Source organism: Chinchilla lanigera, unplaced genomic scaffold, assembly GCF_000276665.1.
Source record: "Chinchilla lanigera isolate Chin_1 unplaced genomic scaffold, ChiLan1.0 scaffold00080, whole genome shotgun sequence".
Lineage (NCBI taxonomy): Eukaryota > Metazoa > Chordata > Mammalia > Rodentia > Chinchillidae > Chinchilla > Chinchilla lanigera.
The window spans coordinates 160,890-182,290 of NW_004955481.1; the positions used below are offsets into that span (position 1 = coordinate 160,890).

The 21,401-nt window shown below is 36.2% G+C and overlaps 2 protein-coding genes and 1 pseudogene across 2 annotated transcripts; 2 read left to right on the top strand and 1 right to left on the bottom strand.

The window, feature by feature from the left end:
• The first annotated feature begins 3,406 nt into the window (after window positions 1–3,406).
• LOC102026864 (olfactory receptor 3A1-like) lies at window positions 3,407–4,111 on the top strand. Its single transcript, XM_013503359.1, has 2 exons — window positions 3,407–3,862; window positions 4,080–4,111. The coding sequence occupies exons 1-2, from the start codon at window positions 3,407–3,409 to the stop codon at window positions 4,092–4,094; spliced, it is 471 nt and encodes a 156-aa protein (XP_013358813.1). The 3' UTR covers window positions 4,095–4,111.
• An 8,003-nt stretch (window positions 4,112–12,114) lies between these two features.
• LOC102003239 lies at window positions 12,115–13,106 on the bottom strand (annotated as a pseudogene).
• A 6,256-nt stretch (window positions 13,107–19,362) lies between these two features.
• Window positions 19,363–20,322, top strand: LOC102027184 (olfactory receptor 3A1). The gene has a single exon (XM_013503360.1). The coding sequence runs from the start codon at window positions 19,375–19,377 to the stop codon at window positions 20,320–20,322; it is 948 nt and encodes a 315-aa protein (XP_013358814.1). The 5' UTR covers window positions 19,363–19,374.
• Window positions 20,323–21,401: the final 1,079 nt, after the last annotated feature.

Below are 21,401 nucleotides of genomic sequence, written 5' to 3' on the forward strand. Positions count from 1 at the left end.
TTTGTTTGTTTTTGCTTGATTGGTTGCTCTTGTTTCCTTCTGCTTGACCTTAAATATTCTGGCTATTAATCCCTTGTCGGATGAAAGGTTTACAAATATTTCTCTCATTCTGCTCTTTGTCTCTTTTGCTCTTGATAGTTTCTTTTTCTGTGAAAAAAGCTTCTTATTTAATATAATCTCATTTGTCAACTTTTGCTTTTTTTGCTTGTACTTTAGGGTCTTATCCAAAAACTCTTTACCTATACAAATATCTTGAGGTATTTCCCCTGTGATTTTTGTAGTAATTATAATTTCAGGTGTTACATTCATTTTAAGTTTGATTCATTTTAAGTTGATCTCTGGTGAGAGGTAGGGATGTAGCTTTGTTCTTCCATATAGTTATGATAGATTTTCTAATGCCCTCCAGGTTTCAGGAAGTGTCTCTTGGGGATGTAGTTAGAAGCAGTCATCTTGAACTGGCCTGACTAGTGGACAAATTACATGTCTCCTCCATACAGACCCTTTCCCTGATAACCTCTTAGTCGTTTAGGTGTTAGCAAAGGTAAAATGAGCTGGCACAGCAATAGCACTACTTTAAACAAAAAAGAAAATCAGACAACTTATAAGTACATCTAGAATTCATTCTAAACCTGATATCCAATTCAACAACAGAGAGAGTAGATAGTATCCAAGACCTAAAACAGCTTGGTCTTTGGACAGTATCTAAGAGCCAATGCCACTGGTTACACAGTATACTAGATACAGAGTGTAGTGAGTACACAGTTATGTGCACTGGTAAGGCTAATTTTTGGGTGAGATGATAATAAAATTATTTAGAAGGCACTAAACTGGCACAGTGGATTATAGCTGAATATTATCCTGGATGTGGGACCCTGAGAGTGACTCAGGGTCTACATTATTGAAGGAAAGCTGTGTCTTGGATTTAAAATAATTTATAAGAATTTGGAATCTATCTTCATTATCCCTACATCGTAGTATATACAGTTCTAGACATCATAACTTTTAATAAGTTACCTAAGGCAGTTCATTATATTCTTAAAACAATTTAAATACTTCTAGATACCAACAACGTTATCTGGTTACTATATTTTAAAGGATGCATCAAAAAGAAGAAAGTCAAAGAAAGGAATTTGTTTGATCAGCAGAGGGTAAATGTTCTGTAAACCCATCTTCTGATAAAGCATGCACATAAGGAATACAAAAAATCATTAGCTTTCACTGATGGCCACTTCATAGGCTGATTTTGGTGGAAACTGATAACTCAATTGTTTTATTATATTTTCAATAAAGAGGACATAATGGAGTGATTTGATATTATTCCTTCAGAGAGAATTGAGGAAATTCGTATAGCATACTAAACCTTTATTAATATACTGGGGAGAAACACCCCAAACCTGCTGGAGACACAAAGAGGCAGAGTCACTGAGCCACTACCCCAGTCCTAAGGACCTCTGGACTCTTACAAAGCCAGCACATATATACTGGATTATAAAAGTAATCCCATTCATTGTAGATCATTTGAAAGAAAAAGAAAATAAAAGTGAGGAAAAAGGAATTCAAAATGTCCCATGTTCTCACCAGTTGGAACTGCAAACATTTTCTTCCTGCCATTATTCTGGGTACCTGCCTATGTGGTTAGGGTATAGACTTACCTCATGCTGGCTTTAATTTTATATCAAAAGATATCATTTGTTGTGATCTGGGAATTTTAGATGTTATAGGTTATTACTTTTGATTTTCAAGAAATTTACTGACCTATGTGTAGCTACTTTTTAGCTTCTTTGCTAATTTCCTATTAATTCTGAGTTTCCTACCTTTTTCTCCTCTCTCATGTGTTTATTTATACAATTGTATTGTTTCTAAATTATTTGCTATTTCCTTTTTCCTTTTTTAATGTGTGTTTATTTTATTAGTACATATTTGTGGTACATAATGATTACAGTTGTCATGGAGAACTGGTCCATGTTCATAACATGTCTTAATTTTTCTTTCTTTTTTAAACCACCACCTACCCATTGCTCCTTCCTCCTTCCAACTCTTGGTCCTCTTCCCATTTGCAAAAGCTCTATTTTCCTCATTCTTTCCCTTTTTTTTGCTTCCTCTCCCTCCCTTCCCTACTCCCTCCATCTCTTGCCCCTCCATCCATTTGAAAAAGATCTCCATCATAAGCATCTTATGTCTCTTGCCTCACACTTTTACAATAATGAAAAATAAAGTAATGAAGGCCACTGCTTTCATTCTTTTTTATTTGAATGGAGTATCCGTACTACTTCGCCATTGTGAAGGATATAAGCCTGCAATAGACATATCCTCTCATACACTTGCGTACTCCCCATCCCTGTAATCACGAGTTTTGTTGTGGTCATTCTTTACTTTTTTGCTTTTCTTCTCTACATTACAAAATGTAGATACTTATGAATTGCCATTTAGAAAAATTTTCTTTTAAAATCCAACTAATATGTTCAGGATGCTAAATCATCCTTTTTTTTCTATACATCTGTTTAATTGTGGTGAGTTTTCTTTATTGTACTTAGGACTTTTGCATTAGTCTTGCCAAATAAGGGTTGTGAAGAATAATTCAATTTTAAAGTCATTCTTACGTTTTTATTATCAAAATTTCTCAATTTTAAAAAAGTGAAAGGGAAAATTTTCATTTTTTTCTAACCTAAGAAAGGTTTATATGGAAATTCTATTTATATTAACATGTTCACAATAATTTTTATATGAGAGAAATTAATTTGGAGCCTAAATGTGGATGCATATTTGTGAATATTTTTTTCTTCTTTTTCTAGTTGTAGCTGGTTTATTGTATTTGGGGGGTACCTCAAACAGAAGCAGATAGTATGATTATTCAAATTTATTTTTGGTCCGTGAATATCTGGATTTTTTGATTCATAATTTTGTATATCTTCACTTTTTTTCTTCCTTAGACTTGCCAGATTTTTAAATTTTATTTTATTTTATTTTATTTATAACAGATTTGGATGGATCTATGATCAGTTCCTATGTTGCTTTCTGCTTTGCTATCCATTTACTTTTACTTTCAGCATTATCTTATCTCCAACCTTCCTCATAGAGGCGCTTACTGGGAAGACCTCTCATTTATTGATTCTAGAGAATAAAGTAGGAAAAGATACAAAGTGTACAAGAGGAAATGAAGGAATTCCAAGGTAGTAGAAGGATCAGGCAAAGCACAGACAAGTCAGGTAAGGATACTGAGGTGAAGGCAGAGAGAGGGTTAATAATTGAGGTGTATGTAGCCTGAGGAGTGAGAAAATACCCACTAGAAAACATGGAAATTTACTCTGGGGCTTGACGTATGAAAGTAGGGTCATATATTTTTATTGAATAATTAAATCCTGAAGTCTGATCCCTTCCACTCTGGACTATCTCCTTACAGGGACTTATGGGAGCAGAATCTGGGGCCAATGGAACAGCCATTGCTGAGTTTATTCTGCTGGGCTTGGTGGAGACACCAGGGCTTAGACCAGTTGTTTTTGTGCTCTTCTTCTTTGCCTACTTGATCACAGTTGGGGGAAACCTCAGCATCCTGGCAGCTGTCTTGGTGGACCCCAAACTCCACACTCCCATGTACTTCTTCCTGGGGAACCTCTCAGTGCTGGATATTGGGTGCATCACTGTCACCATCCCCGCAATGTTGGGTCGTCTTGTGTCCCACAAGCGTACAATTCCATATGGAGCCTGCCTCACACAGCTCTTCTTCTTTCACCAGTTGGCTGGTGTAGACTGCTTCCTGTTGACAGCCATGGCCTATGACCGATTCCTGGCCATCTGCCGGCCCCTCAACTACAGCACCCGCATGAGCCAGCCAGTCCAGAGGATATTGGTGGCTGTGTCCTGGGTATGTTCCTTCACCAATGCACTAACCCATACTGTGGCCATATCCACACTCAACTTCTGTGGCCCCAATGTGATCAATCACTTCTACTGTGACCTCCCACAACTGTTCCAACTCTCCTGCTCTAGCACCCAACTCAACGAGCTGCTGCTTTTTGGTCTGGGGATCCTCATGGCTGGTGCACCTGTGATTCTCATTATCACCTCATACATCCATGTAGCAGTTGCAGTCCTGAGAATCCGCTCTACTGAAGGCAGGAAGAAGGCCTTCTCCACATGTGGCTCCCACCTCACTGTGGTGGGCATCTTCTATGGGACTGGTGTCTTCAGCTATATGAGGCTGGGTTCAGTGGAGGCTTCAGACAAGGACAAGGGCATTGGCATCCTCAACACTGTCATCAGCCCTTTGCTGAACCCACTAATCTACAGCCTTAGGAACCCTGATGTGCAGGGTGCCCTGCAGAGAGTGCTCACAGGAAAGCGAGCTATGGTGTGAAAGGTGTGTCAGCACGGCCAGAACCACACAGCAGCAGTGCCTGGCTCTCCTAGATCTCTCAGCAAGATGACTTTTGTTAGAAAGTAATACTCTTGCTTCCCAAAGAGACTCTACTTAATAGTAGTTATACACCTCCTGCAGAACACAGCTCTTGGCTATCCATTTGATCCTAGGAACACTTCCCAGTCCAGACTGAGATGGGACTGAGGAAGTGCCATATCCTGGGAGGCTCAGAGTCCTGCAGGAAGGGCCTCTCATTCATAGTTTTTGCTAAGATTCTCTACAAACTGGAAAATGAAAAGTCACAACCTCATGGAAAGAAGTGGCACCTCCCACCATCAGGCTTCCCTTGAGAGCAGCTCCCCCACCTGCTTTCACACTGAGTCCCACAAAATCACTCAGGAATTGCACAGCAAAACTGGGAACATTTGTTTCCAGTGCCCTGCTGACATTGCAAGTTTCTAGAATACTTAAAAATAATGCAGAATGAACACTTCTCATTTCTAAAGTATAACTATGTATTGATTTTTAATTAAAAAATGTATTTATAAAAATAAAAACAAAAACATTTTATCATAGAAAATTAAAGTCAATACTGTCATTCTTTTTATCCTTACTCATCATAATTTAACTCTAGGAAGTAATTACTACTAGTAATTTGCTGTTTTCTAGCTTTTTATAAATGTCTAAACATTTTTACAGAAACTTGTTTCTCTATTTTTCTACCAGTATAAACAAGTTGTATATTTCATATCAATAGGAGGGTTATGACAGTTTTTTGTTTATACAGTACATGGTAGGCAGATTCTTTTACCTGTTAAATATCTAAAAACTTCTATTAGTATTAGTTAATGTTTTCTAGCATAATTTATGACTAAATCATAATGTACTTAACCATGTACCTTTTCATGGGGTTCAAATTATTTTCAGCTTCACTATGTTCACAATCAATAATATCAAGAATATTTCTTATAGGTGTATTATTTTTCTGCAAGCATTTCCATAAGTTTTGATAAGTGAAATTATTGAGCAAAATGAAACAAAAATTTAGATTTAGATATATATTTTTCCTCTACAAAAGTGTGAACATTTTATTATTCCAGTGGTGAGTAATACTGCTTATTCTCCAAACATCTGATAACAGTGGATGTTATGAAAACCTCTCCTAATTTTTGACAGTGTAATGATTGAAAATTACTATTATTATGTTGATATGCATTTTTATGTTCACAGAGTTAAATATATTGTCAAATATTATCCATGATATGGGATGAGTTGTGTCTCTCTCAAATTTCATATGTGAACGCCTTCATCTCCAATGTGACTTATTTGGATATATGCTCTTGGTTTTCTCCTCTTCTCTCCTCTCCTCTTCTCTCCCTTACTCTTCTTCCTTCTTCTTTCTTCGTTCTTCTTCTTCCATCTTTTCTTGTTGTTGTTGCTGTTGCTGTTGTTGTTATTGTTGTTCTTCTTTCTTTTTCTTCTTCTTCTTCTTCGTCTTCTTCTTCTTCTTATTCTTATTCTTATTCTTATTCTTATTCTTATTCTTATTCTTTTGTTGTCCTCCTTCTTCTTTCTCCTCCTCCTTCTTTTTCTTTGTCTTCTTTCTTCCCTGTCCCTACTTTTTCCCTGCCTCATGAGCATGGAGTGAAAAGATGCCTATGTGGAAGCCAGGAAGAGAAGCTTCACCAGAATCGGACCATTCTGGAACAGGATCTTCAAATTCCAGCTTCCAGAATTGTGATCAAATACATTTCTATTTTTTAAGCCACCCAGACTATAGTACTATGCTATGGTAGCCTGCAAGGACTAATACAATTCACTTGTCTTTCTTCATTGGTAATTATCTTTTCATATATATTTCTCTCTTTCTACTGGATTGTTTCTCATGATGTATAGGAATTTTTATGCACTGTACATTTCAATTCTTTGGCATATATTTTGCAAATAATTCCACAGTTTCCCAATTTGCTATTTTTCTTTCACCTTTGTTTTATACACCTTCTGCCAATAGAAAGTTTTTCTATTTTTATGACAGCTTTCCTCACAAACAGAGTTAAATTCTTGGCAGTTAGAATAATAGAGACAAAAGAAAAAGAAGAATTAAGCTGGAGGTAGCAGCTGGCAGTCAAATTTAATGCTATGGCTGGGCGATAAGTGATGGAGCATGGTTGTTATTATTTGAAATACAAATGTTTTAAGATTACCCTCAGGACATAGCTCCTGGTATACTAGAACAATGGCCGTCAGTGCAGAACCTAAAAGTACACTGTTTGGGCAAAGGGCCTGATGAAAACAGGGTGACAGTAAGATGTAAGGCATAGTTGCTGAGATTAGGTACTTATAAGTAGACAAACACAAGCTTGAACACCTACTCCCCAAATTCCTATGTGTCTTTAGACAAATGACTGAGTTACTTTGAATCTCCAGTTATTTATATGTAAAATGGGGAAAATATAGGTACCTACCTCAGAGAATTGGTGAAAGGGTTGATTGGGATTTAATGTATCTAAAGCTCATGGAACAGTGCCATATCCTCAGGAAATACAAAATAAGAGCGATCAGTTATAAGTAAAGAATGTTACAGGTGGCCCCCTGCCAAGAATTCTGTTTGTTACTCCACTTCATTCTCCCATCAACTGTAAGAGGGTACATTGCACACACTTTACAATGAAGAAACTGAGGCACACAGGATTTTAGCATTTGCTAATAAATGGAAGGAAGACCTCCTCATCTACAAAGCCCAGCTGGCTTCCAGCACAGAACATGCTGTCACGTAGGGCTCACTGAATAATTACTTGTCAGGAGAGGGCAGGAGAGTCTGAGGGCTGTAGCACATAATGGGTTCCAACTTTCTGTCTTTCCTCATTACTATCAATAGACTCTAAATTTCTAAGAGCCTGGCCTGAAAATCACAGTAGGAAGCAACTTTAAAGCCCTTCCCCCTTTCCTAACAGCACAATGCTTCTTCCCCTTCAGGATCACTATGAGACTCCTGAGACAGCATCCCTCTAATTCTCACTAACAAGGCCCTGGGTGGGAACTTGCTTGTGGACTCATTAAGAAGGTGAAGTTGGAAGGTGTCTCCCCATTTTTGGCTCCTTTCCAGGGTTCTCCCCTCATCCCCAGATCGAACTTAGGCTTCTGCCTCATCCTTAGGTTTAGGAATCAGCCTGCCTCAGCCCCTAAATCCTGTTGCAAACAGGCATCTCAGGGAACAATATCCTCAATCTCAGAATCCAGATTCAGTTCTGGCTCCTCCTCTGGTTCTCTTGGGTGACTTGGGAAAACAGACAGTTTCTCTAGGTCCCTACTGGTTAAACTGAGTTTTTGCAATATCTCCCTTTACAATCCCCATAGATTAATAATGAGGAGGTGGAGACAAGACTTTGCAGAAATCCTAAATTCCCCAAGGTGCAACCCCACTGCTTCACTACTGCAGTATTTACTAAGGCTTATATTATTGACCCGACTTTGGCCCTCCCCTCAGCCACCTCCTCCTTCATGGGACTATTTTCAAGGTCCCAGAAGGCTGAGACTACGATGGAAAAAACCACCTGACATATATGGTCTCAGACTCACTTTATTTCTGTTCCACATATGCAGCCACATATTGCTTTCAGGGTGGCCGACTGAGTTGTGCAGTTTCTTGCCCCTTCACATCCCTTTCCAGGAAACCTCACTGGCCTCGGCGCCATCACAAGGTGAGTTCTTTTAGGGTCCTCCCCCACCCCCCACGCCACAGGAAAGAGACGCTAGCTTTCCTCAGTGAGTCAGTTCTCCTCATTCTACAGATGTAAGAATCAAAGTCTCAATAGCAAAAGAAGAGACCTGCTCAGGATGACTTCAAACAGGTTAAAGATCTGAGTCTCTCACCCACTGAGGCTCCTTCTCCAGGCAACTTGTCAATCCCATCTTTTTTGGTGGAAGTTTCTTTCCAGATCCTGTTAGGAGCTATGGAGGGAGATTCAGTTTCCCTGCCTTTAACACAATCCTCAGAAAGCAGCCAGGTTGGGCCCCCAGACCAGCCTTGATGCATGAAGGACCTCTGGGAGACTCAAAGAGTGGTGTGGTTGCAGCATAATGAAGGAATCCTGGGGCTCGGGTGAGCCCTCAAGAATGGTACTGTAGGTGGGTCTCATCCGTGACCACCCTGGTGATCCTATCATTTCAGACAGCCTGGGTAGAGGGCCCAGTACACAGCACAGAGATCTTACATATGCTTTGTTTCCTGTTGATTGAGTGTTAGGGCTACCATTTTGGCCATAATTTTAAAGACTGTTTCTTCTGATGGCAAAAAATATTTTTGATGTTTATATAAAAATCTTATGTCCAAGTATGGATTGCTACACCTGCATGACCCATCTAGACAAATAGAAGAGTCATCCCCACAGCAGTAACCTGTGCCTTTCACTCATCCCCCTCCTCAAAGCACGCCAATCCTTCAGTCTAGCACAAATTCCACCTTGCCCAAAATAACCTTTCCTAGTTCCTATTAGTCATAGTGATGCCTCTTTGTCAGAAATTCTTTTTGTTAACCAGTGCAGCCATGCATGTATTTACAAAATGGTACATACATGAAACAGGCTGAGGTATACAGTTCCTAAAGATGAATCAGACATGAATGTTGTCCTGAAACTGGGATGCCTAGGCTAAATAGCTAAATGATTATGCTAGGAGACAAGTGCCAAGTAGAATAAATTATAAGGTGTATTTAGAATACTGAACACACAAATGTCTCTTCAAAATGGATGCAGGCAGATCTGGGAAATACTTCTTAAGGAGGTAGCCTTTGAGCTGAGTCATGAAAACTGACCACGTGACACTGGAGGAACACTATACAGAAAATATAACTTAAAGAAGGATGTATTATAGGAAATCATAGCTATTGCGATCTGGTGACATGACTAAAATGAAAAAGGGTGTCAGAGGGCAGCTACTGACTGGCCACGACCCATCTACAGCACTCATTTGCATTTGAGCTATTGCAGTTCGCAAGGTAAGATGCTGAATCTACAAGGAAACAGCTATAAAGACTAAGGGGTGGGTGTTGGTGTCTTAGAGTGGGTCACAGATAAATTCAGGCAGAGTTAAAAGGACAAGGATTTATGAAACATGTTGGGTTCCACAAAGTGGTGGTACATATAGTAATTAAGGGCAGGGATTCTGAAGATAGAATGACTGCATTAAAATCCTGTCATGGCTCTTGCTTTGTATGCCCATGATTTTCATTCTGTAAAATAGAGATTAAAAATTTGTACTCATTTCATAGGGATGCTGGGAGGAATAAATCAGTAACTACAGGTAAAGAAAGTGCTTAGAACAGTACTTGATGCCTAGCCCAGAAGAAGTCTTGCAATCATTCTTAGCTGTCAGTAGTATCAGAGAATGCTTCAAGGAAATTGTCAGTATGATGGACACTGGAGATTGCACAGGAAGAGATTTCTGACTTCCTTTTTTATTCTGCTAGTTCATTTTAATGTGGGATTTGATATGTGTGTCATAACCAGCCCCAGGAGATGGTACTTAATAGTACTTTGGAAATCTGTATTAACATGTACATCTGGCATATTTCACTTAGAAGTATGGTCTTGAGTTGCATCTATTTACCTATAAAAGTCTCTAGTTTATCCTTTATGACTGAAGTAGTACTCCATTGTATAAAAAGACCACACCTTTTTTTATCCATTCCTCAGTGGTTGGGCACTTGGGTTGTTTCCAAGATCTAGCTCTTACAAATTGTGCTGCTATAAACATGTGTGCACATATATCATTGTGGCCTGATGCTTTTAATTATTCTGGTAAGATACCCAGCAAGGGAATACCTGGGTCAAAGATGACCTCCAATCCTAGTTTTTGGAGGAAGCTCCACACTGATTTCCACAAGAGTAAATAAGATGCAAACTGTATAATAGATATTATAAAATGGGAAGAAGTTCTTCAAAGGGAAAGAGCAACTGGGAAGGAGGAAAGGAGAAAAGAAGAAAGGGAAAAGCTATACAAATAGTGAAGTATAGTGTAGTATAGTATAATATATGTATGTATAGTTCAAATAGTTATACTACTAATTTCTCTTAGCTCAAAAAAAGAAAAGCTTGTGCTAATATTGTTTGGACAATTGAATACCGATATGTTGTACTCCGAGTAACTAATTTAAGGACAACAATAAGCAATATACTAACCATTATAACCGTCCTATTATCTTGTTTTGAAATTTTAGTTTTTTTCTTTAAAATAAAACAAGAAAATCTGCATTAATTATAATTTGGAGAATTGAAAATGGAGAAGAGAATAAAAACCACCCATACTAGTTAAACCATTAATAAAAGTTTAGTATTTTCTTCTAGTCTTCCTGCTTTCTGAATTAAAATCATGTTGTACAATTTTGCATCCTTCTTAATCACATTTTCCCATTTTTCTATTGAGTTATTGTTCTCTTTATATATTTGAGGCAGCCTTTCATTAATTAGGGAAATGGGCCATTATCTCTGGTATCAAGTGCAAATATTTTTCCAAGTTTGTTGCTTTTTATTATGCTTATAATTAGGTGTTTAGACATCCATGTAAAGTGTAAAGGAAACTAAGACACTATGAATCTATGGAACAGTTTACTCTAGGAATTAAATTTTAAATTACGCTTGAAGTAAAAGGAGTTGAAAAAATAGTCTGAGAAGAAGCAGAGAAAACTCACTAACCAGTTCGGGGTTGGTGTAGGAGATGAAACTTGCAGGAAGGTGACACGTCTAGCTGGGGGAGTGGAACTCTGAGGGGGGTTCATGTGAAATCTGGGGGTTATTGATCCTTTATAGCTTCCTCTTCAAAGAGTACAGAACAAAGCATCTGTGGGTGACCCTTCGGAATCAGGACAAAGACTTCTAAACAGAGCAAGGATAAACTAGAACCCTGCAGTCCTTCTGTGTCTGACCCTCTTTATCTAAACTATAGTTTAGGGGCTGCTGCTTCACTTAGGCCACAACTGATATGCAAATTCCCCTGTGGCCATTCCAACCTGGAACTTTACAAGGAATGTGCTTTGGGGAAAAGTAGTTCCAACTTCATCAAATTGTCAGAATTTTAAAATTTTAATATATTGGTCAATTTTATTTTGTATTTTTAAATGTCAAGACATTCTTACATGATATAACTTTTCCATTTTTTTCCTAATAACTTTATGGTTTGATTTTTACATTTAAATCTTGATTCTTTTAGAATTCATTTTTCAAAAATATGTGAGGCATATATACAACTTTTTTCCAGAAAGCTATAATATTGCTCCAATAGCTTTTATTGAATAACATATTTTCACATTAACTTAAGGTGCTATTTAGATCATGTACTAAATTCCTGGATTATTTCATGTCTCTTCCTAGACTTTTCTTTCATTCTACTATTTTGTCTTGCTGTTTTTAAGAAAGTATAGAAATACTTACATTGTTGTGGCTTTTTCTTTTGCAGATGTCAACAATACTTTCTTTATCAAGTTGTTCAAACACAAGAAAATTCTGGTTCCATTTGTATAAACTATCAAAAGCCTAGGAACAGAATGCTCTGTCATCTCAATTAAATCAGGTTTTGGAGGACAGCTTTTCAATATAAAATATACACAAAATCAAGTTGAAATACCTGAAACACTTCTCTAGTCTATATATACTTCAAATAATCTCGTAATAAATTTCTTCAGCAACTGACAGTGTTGAAGAAAACCTCTTGCAGTGTTTAAGACATCATTAGCAGCAGTGGCAGCAACATCAGCACTACTCTCAGAATCTATAAAATCTCAGAGCTGTTGCCTGGCAAATGAACACTGAGGCTGCAAGATAGTGCTGTCTCAAGTTTGTCAGATTCCTTCAGTGTTTTTAAGGAAGCAATTTCTGTGCCAATCTTATTATGGTCTCTGAAAGACACTTTTGGCTTGGCTATCCTTTCTGGTGAATTCTGTGGTTGCTTCCATAAGTTGCTTTTCTTGATCTGTAAACATATCTGTTACTCCGCTCCTTCCTACGTTATGTCCAGTTTATTATCTGCTCTGATTCGACTGGTTTCAAGTATCTGTTTTCATTTAACTTGATCTCATTCAACTTTCATTTTCTCATTCTCTGCTCTCAGATTTGCATATTCACTTCTTTCTAGGATGACTATATCCTTCCTGATAGAACCCAAATGAGCCATTCACTGTTGAACTGTTATTTTGTGTTGCGTTCTGGTGACCATCTCCTTATAGATAGTGTCCAGGCTGACATTTGATAAAGTGGTTCATGCTGACACAATTGTTTCCACTTGTGCTTTGCCAAATCCATGAGTTTCTAAATCCCAAACCCATGCATTGGATCAAAAGTTAATTTCCTTTGGTCTAAAGGAGTTATGTCCACTGGCCTCCTCTCATATACTTCCTTGTTTGTGGTGGTCAAGAAATTGCCCCAGAAAAGTGGGGCTCTGAAGAACCTTCCCTGGCATGAGGTACAGCCCAAAAGCACACTCCCTGGGTTCGTGATGGCTCGATGGAGATGGATCTCAGTCTCCTGCTGTGGCTTTATACATGCTTTAAAACCTGGAAGACATAATCTCTGCTCACTAATTTTTGTACTTGGTCTTGTTTTTCTGTATGAACTTTAGAATCAGCTTAACACTCATTTTTTCAATATCCTGTTGGTATTTTTGTTTGGGATTGCTATAATTTATTAATAATTTGGGGGTAAATGAAATTCTAGTGGTACAGACTTCTCCCATCCAAGACCATGACTATTTTTCTCATTCGTTCAAATCTAATTTTTTATCTGTCAGCATAGGTTAATTTTTCTTTATGAAATGATTTCATAAGCCTTATTAAGCTTAATTTTTTGTATTATAAGAACTTCCCCCTACCATTATATCTTCTAATTTTTTAAAAAAGCATTCTTGTTTTCATCTATATAACCGACCTCTCTATGTTAATCTGGAATCAAACCACTTTGTTAAACTGTTTTTGTTGATTTTAATAGTTTTTCTCATCTTATCCTTGGTTTTTGTAGTATCTACAAATAATTCTGGTTCATTTCATTCCTTTCCATTTTTATACCTTAACTTCTTTCCATTGGACAATTGCTTTAGCCAGTATTCCCAGAACTATATTAAATAATGGATATAATCAGGCTTCTTTGCCTTGTTCATGGGAATACTTTTTATATTTCCCCCAAAATATGCTACCTTTGGAGGTGAAGTAGCTGTATGACTAGTGTTAAGAAAATCTGTATTTATTCGTATTTTTAAATAATTTTAAATAAATAATAAAGCTATTAACTAACACCTTATCAAGGTTAGCAATAATAATGCTTTTCCTTTTAGCACATTAATATGTCAATATACTAACATTTCAAATAAATTTAAAATAATTTTTCAATCCTAGAATAAACCCCACTAGTGATGATAAATAATTATTGGTTCATATTTCTACTTGCTAGGTCTTACTATTTCTCTTTGGATTTTGCTTCAAAATTAATAACTGACACTGGCCAGTGTTATTCTTTCTTCTCCCTTTTCTTTTTTAGTGTGTTTTGTTGTTGTTTTTTACTTGAAGAATCAGTTTTATGCTTCAATCATAAACATAATTTGAGAAGTTTTCCTTCTTTAACATTCTGGAATTATTTAAATGACACTGATAAAGCTCTGTTCTTTAAGTGCTGGACACAGGTTCCCTATTTTAGCAAGGGAGGATGGAGGATCATGGTAGAGTCCTAGAATGCAGTAGCTCCTTGAACAACTTTATTTTTTCTATAGTACTTAGCTTGTTTCAATTTTTCATTTTTTCAGAAGTGAACCTTAATAAATTGTATTTTTATCAAATTTTACCCAGTTTTTCCAATTTTTAAAAAATATGTCCACATAGACCAGGGTAAAATGGACTTTGAACTGGATTTTTGTATTTTAATGTCACTGACTTTTTTTCCTACTTAAATTGCTATTTATACACTTATGTTATTTTCTTTTTATTGAGTTAATTAAAAATTTAACAATTTTATTTTCTCCTTCCCCCACTGAAAAAAACCTTTTGAACTTGTTTATTAGCTCTGTATTTCTTTTGCTAATCGAGTTTTACTTTCATCATTTTTATTTCTCAATTCTTGATGGTTTGTTTCTTTTCTCATTTCTTGATTCGGTTGTTTAATATTTTTTATTTGAATACACCATACTTATTTAAAGCTATGAATTTTCTTCTGAACATTGATTTAGTTTAAGTTCTTCTGAACTTAAACTAAATGTTCTGATGTGGATAGATTTCTTTATTTCCTTTTTCCTCTTCCCCAGATAACTTAAGTTTTCATTCTATTTGATAAACCCTTTCTTAAAGACTTTTTTAAAAATATCATGTTTTTCTTTAAATTGGGTTGTAATCAGATAGTATCATATATATGGTTTATTCTTTTGAAGTCTGCTGAATTTCTGATGTTTATATGCTTTATTTATGACTTTTTATTTTGGGGAGATGAAGGTTTCAGGGACACTTGGGAAAGGAGGTCATACCATTTATTTCTGTGTCTTATATAATTATATTTTTGACAGCTGTAATTTTGAACTGAAAATCACTAAAACTCACTTATTTTTCTTCTGTTTATTGCTATTTCTTCTTAAACTTCTGTGCTTCTTGCTTACGTATCAATACTATATATTTAGGGTGATAATTTTCACTACTACTATAACTTTGTACTCTATGACTAGAAGACATTCTTTTTTCTTATAGATAGCCTTTATATTATTTTATATTATTTTATTTTTATTTTTGTTTTACCACTGACCTACATCCACAATTTTAAATTAAAAATGATCTTATATTATATTTATTTTTGTTTACATTTTGCTGGTATTTCTTTATCTTTAACTTTTCTTATTAGATGTGTTTAGATGAAGTATTTTGGCATCAACCTAGAGATGGACTTTTTTTAGATATTACTTGAAATTAGTTTCTTTTATTAGATGAGCTTAGCCTATTCAACTTTATTGCTGTAAATATATTTAATCTTAATTTTGCTCTATTTTTCATTTACGCCATTTGCTTTTATTTCTTGAAAATTTTTGACAAAAGAGTCAAACATGTTCCCTGGAAGAAGGGTAGCCTCTTTAATAAATGGTGCTGGAAAAACTGGCTAGCCCCATGCCAAAGACTGAAACTAGACAGATATCTAATACCATGCACCAAACTCAAGTCAAAATGTATCAAATATTTAAATATTAAAACAGAAACACTAAATTTACTGGAAGAGAAAATAGGTAAAAATCTTGAAGACATAGGGTTAGGTGCAGATTTCATGAACAAAAACCAAACTGCACAGGAAATACTTCAAAGAATCAACAACTGGGATCTCGTCTTACTGAAAAGTTTTTGCACATCTAAAGAAATCACAGGGTAGGGGCTGGGGATTTAGCTCAGGGGCAAAGCGCCTGCCTGGAAAGCGCAAGGTCGTGAGTTCGGTTCCTGGTACCGGAGAAAAACCAAAAACAAAACAAAAACAAAAAAAAAAAAAGAAATCACAGGGTAAAAAGAAAACCCACAAATTGGGAAAGAATTTTAGCCAACTGTCCCTCAGACAAAGGACTTCTATGTAAAACATATAAAGAATTTTTAAAAATCAGCCCCCTCAAATTCAAAGACCCAACACAAAAAATGGGCATCTGAGATGAATACACACTTCTCACTTGAAGAAATAAAAGTGGCAAATAAATACATGAAAAAATGTTCAACATCATTGGTCATTTGAGAAATGCAAATTAAAACAACACTGAGATTCCATCTCACCCCAGAAAGAAAAGCTATTATAAAGAAATCAACCAATAATAAATCCTGGCAAGTCTGTGGGGAAAAAGGAACTCTTCTCCACTGTTGGTGGGAGTGTAGACTGGTGCAACCATTGTGGAGATCAATCTAGAGATTCCTTAGTAAACTAGGATTAGAGGTACAATTCAACCCAGCTGTTTCCCTATTGGGTATTTTTTCAGAAGAACAAAAGCATCATACCACAGTGATATATCTGCACCCATGTTTATAGCAGCACAATTTGTAATAACTAAATCATGGAAGCAATCCAAATGTCCATCAATTGAGGAATGGATAAAAAAGATGTGGTGTTTTTGTATAATGGAATATTACTGAGCTATAAAGAAAGATGAACTCAAGGCTTTTATAGGTAAATGGATGCAACTAGAGACCATACTCATAAGTGAAATAAATCAGACTCACATGTGTAAATACCGTATTGTCTCACTAGTGTAACAACCTCAAAGACTAAATAAAATATAAAAGGTACAATAGATATTGTGAAAGGGACAGAAACTGCTCAAAAGGATAGAACAACCAGGACGAGGGAAAAGAGAAAAGAAAGAAGGGAATATATAATATATATATTATATATATGTAATGTGTATATATGTAATGTGTAATATATAATATACATATACACAATTTAGCTAAAATAATTATATTACTAATTTCTGTTACTTTACAGAAAATAACAGTTAATGTTTAATTGTTTGATCAATCTTACATGACTAATATTTGTTTAACTGAGTAATCAATTTGAAGATAACAATATACAATACAGCAACCATTGTTAATTTCTTATCACATTCTCTAAAATTCTATATTGCTTTTATTGTTTTGGTTTTATTTTACTCATGTCTATTTGTTAATATGTTTTTGTTTCCTTATCTTTAAAATAAAAAATTGTTTTTTTCCTTTTACAGAAAGATCTAGGTTTGTTTTATTTTGTTTCCTATGAATGCTTTCCTTGGTAATGTGAAAATATTGTTGTAGGAGTACCTTTATGTGTAAATTGTAAAACTGTATGTTTTTACATCATGTCTGCTAATTTCCTAGTATAAACAATGATGAAATTAGTACATTTCTGCTGTTATCATCCTTTTTCTTGACTACATGACCTTAATCTTTTCATTTTTTACTCACTTGTGCACATTTACCTCAATATAAATAATATATTTAAGCACTCAGCTATATGAGATGAAAAGCCAGCACATTTATACAACCTTGCATTTCCTCTCTCCCTTTCATTTAAGTATAACCATTTTGCTCTTTCAGGTTTTAAAGACATTTAGGTTTTGTTCCACATATATAATTTACACAATGTTTTATTCTTAGTCCTATAAATAAATTTAAAATTAATCACCAGTTCATACAGAGTAGATTTTGCACATCTCTTTGTTGACTAAAGGCTGTTAGAAATGCTCACACTACCTTTTGCAACAATAGCTAATGTTAATAAGAATCCTTCAGTTCTTGCTTTGCAAAGTTAATTTTATAGGTTAAACAGCTATAACATTTTGTGGATCACTTTACCAGAAATTTTTCCAATATAGTCCAACTTTCAATACTAATTCAGAGAAATGAGAGTACATAGTTTCTTTTTTATTCAAGAACTGACATGAGTTTTTGTCTCTTTCTGCCTAACAACTTGGTTCTTTAAAAAAAACTGGCATTAAGGAATACTACAATGGTATGTAACATTGCTAGCATTTAATTTTGATCATAATTTTTCCTGAGGCAAGATGTACACTTTCCATTTGTAGATTTAAGTAGTATCTAATTTCTGGAAATTTTCTCATAAAAATTTACCTTTAAATAATTGATATTTTCATTAAATTAGTTTATTTCTTTATATATCTGTTGGATTTCTTTTGCCTTGTCATGTATTCATCATTTTCCCTTTCATTTTGTTATCTTTTCAAACACAATTCATGTATCTAGTTGAATTTTTTCACTATGGTGTTTCTAATTTTGTTTTTCTTTCTTTGATTATTTTATACTTTCCTTAACATTTTTGCAATCTTCTCCAAGCTCATTTTCATGTCCTTCTTAGCATCTGTTTCTTTGGCTCTTATATTGTTTTTCTGTTCCCTTGTTTTATAGAGGAAAATGTTTTCTTGAGCTTTTCGGAGATGTTGAAATATTTGGTCACAATTTTCATCTGTTCCATGTTCCATCCTCTTCTGCTTCATCAGCTCCATCTTCTTCCATGCAGTGAATTTTACATTCTGTTTCTTTCTCTCCTTCCTTCCTTCTTGTGGAATCCTTATGTAGTTCCTACGCTTGCTCAGTTTTTGCATCCTTTCCTGAAGTGGCGCGTTGTTAAACTATATGTTCGGAAGTTGTTTGTATCAGAAGAGACCGAGAACATGTTCCAGGCTAAAAGAAACTTTTCTGTGATTCCAAGCTGGAAGTAAATTATTTTAGTCTCTACTTGTTTATAAACAACATAGTCTGATCAGGTAACTGGAGAACCGTTACAGTGTATTTTCCTCTCACATTTACTCCCATTCCTTATCAGCAACCTACAAGTACAAACTGCCTGCATTTGATTCTTCATTTAGCTCTGTGATTCTTGGACCCCATTCAGGATCAAACATAGTAGTTCAGTACTTTCCACTCTACCATCATTATTGCAAACAAGGACTTCTGGCTTTTTTTCTTACTAGTTTCCCTTTTCCTCTATAGAACTGTGTTTATCTAGCTCTCTGTGGCCATGGATTTCCTCTTTCTGCTTCTTGCCACTCTTCTACTTGAAGCCCACTGTCATTACAGCCTTCTCTTCTGGTTCATAGATTGGGATTTGCATATTTAATAGTTGCTTTGAAGACAGAATTTGTATGCTTATTCTGCTTTGTTTGTAAAGAATAGGTTCTGAGATGAGAAAATATAAAGTTTACCCTTTGAATTGAAAGCAGAAGTAAACTTTCTGTTTATTCATTTCTCCCAAAAGTTTTATTCCTCATAATCTCTATAAAGAGATTATTTCAGATAGCAAAAGGAGGGAGGGCCAGAGTGTTAATGCTACCTGTTCTTGTAGCTGAGAATAAAGCAAAGTATGGAGGTAATGTAGCAAGAGATACGTATAGTGTGACTCAGGGAGTAGAAAACTCTTTAGTTGGCAACAGCAAACATAGCAGAGGATTGGAAAGGTCTGTTTCTTCTTTTCTAATAAATAAACCTATTTGTGATTGCTAATTTTTCCTCCTTTAATGTTTCTTTATAGGAACTCATGCAGTCAAAATCTGGAGCCAATGGAACAGCCATTACTGAATTCATCCTGCTAGGATTAGTGGAGACACCAGAGCTATGGTCAATTATCTTTGTACTTTTTCTCTTTGCCTACATGGTGACAGTTGGAGGCAACCTCAGCATCCTAGCAGCCATCTTGGTGGAGCCCAAACTCCACACCCCCATGTACTTCTTCCTGGGGAACCTCTCAGTGCTGGATATTGGGTGCATCACTGTCACCATCCCCTCAATGTTGGGTCATCTTGTGTCCAACACGCGTACAATTCCATATGGAGCCTGCCTCACACAGCTCTTCTTCTTCCATTTGCTAGTTGGGGTGGACTGCTTCCTGTTGACAGCCATGGCCTATGACCGATTCCTGGCCATCTGTCAGCCCCTCACCTACAGCACCCGCATGAGCCCATCGGTCCAGAGAATATTGGTGGCTGTGTCCTGGGTATGTTCCTTCACCAATGCACTAACCCATACTGTGGCCATATCCACACTCAACTTCTGTGGCCCCAATGTGATCAATCACTTCTACTGTGACCTCCCACAGCTCTTCCAACTCTCCTGCTCCAGCACTCAACTCAATGAGCTACTGCTCTTTGCTGTGGGTTTCATGATGGCGGGTACCCCCATGGTCCTTATTATTACCTCTTATGCCCATGTGGCAGCTGCCATCCTTCGAATCCGCTCTGCTGAGGGCAAGAAGAAGGCCTTCTCCACATGTGGCTCCCACCTCACTGTAGTTGCCATATTCTATGGTTCAGGGATCTTTAACTACATGCGACTAGGTTCAGCCAAACTTTCCAATAAGGATAAAGCTGTTGGAATTTTTAACACTGTTATAAATCCCATGCTGAACCCAATCATCTATAGCCTCAGGAACCCCGATGTGCAGAGTGCCCTCTGGAAGGTGCTCCTGGGGAGGAGGTCGCTGGCTTGAGAAGGGTGCAAGTGTCTCTTCTTCCCTGAATCTTTTTGGACTTAAGAAAAAATCCTCCAGAGCCAGGGTCTAAAACAAATGGCCAGAACTACTGCTTTCTCCCTGAGATTGAGGACGTTCATGAAAATAAAAATTATTGTATCCCAAAGAAGCCCTCTAGCCAATCATAGGCAATGAATATATAGATTCTCCCATCATTCCCTCTGACAAATTACAATTTCAGTCACTGTGTCAAATTTTCTGAGAAAAAAAGGGAAACCGAGGAAGCTGTGAATCCTTAGAGGCTCACGCCATACAGGAAAGGACTACTTGATAAGTTACAGCTTGGGTTTCTAGGAGTACCCCAGAATTCCACCACCACCACCACCACTGTGGGGGCATATTTTTCCCTCAGGTTCATTGTGATTGAGCTATCTTAAAACAGATGTCAAAACAAAGCCATTTTTAAAACCTAATTATTGTTAATAGTTTGGTGTTTAGCTGTCCAGGCAAGTGAACACATACATACACATTCAAAAATCATACTATTTTATAATTTACTTTTCCCTCATATTACATAGTATAATTCTTATATCACCCTACAAATCTATCTTTCAATTTATGTGCAATCTATAGTCTCTTTAACCAAACCCCTATAGATGTAATTTATTTTCTATTTTTGCAATTGCTAATAACATGGAGCTCAATATTTACATATCTTTCCACACATTTTAAATTACTTCTACTACTTAAGTTTATGAAAATAATTTGTATGTATGCTGAAGGAAATATGGATGCAGCATGAAAATTTGGGCAGAATTCTATTTTTATTTTCATTAAAAAATGTGTGCCATTTTTCATCTTGATTGGCAGCGTCTGAGAATGCTTGTTACCTCATATCTTTGACTTCGCTGCTATAGTAAATATATCCTTTATCTTTAAAAATTAAGTGAACTATTGAATGATGCTTTAATGGGAATTTCTTTGTTTATGGGTTGTTGGAGAACACTACAAAGTAGTTCTGAGCAGGATTTAATATTAACCAATTGGCTTTCCATGTTTACTTGTGAGTTGTCTGAAGCTTAGGCACCTTGACTGAG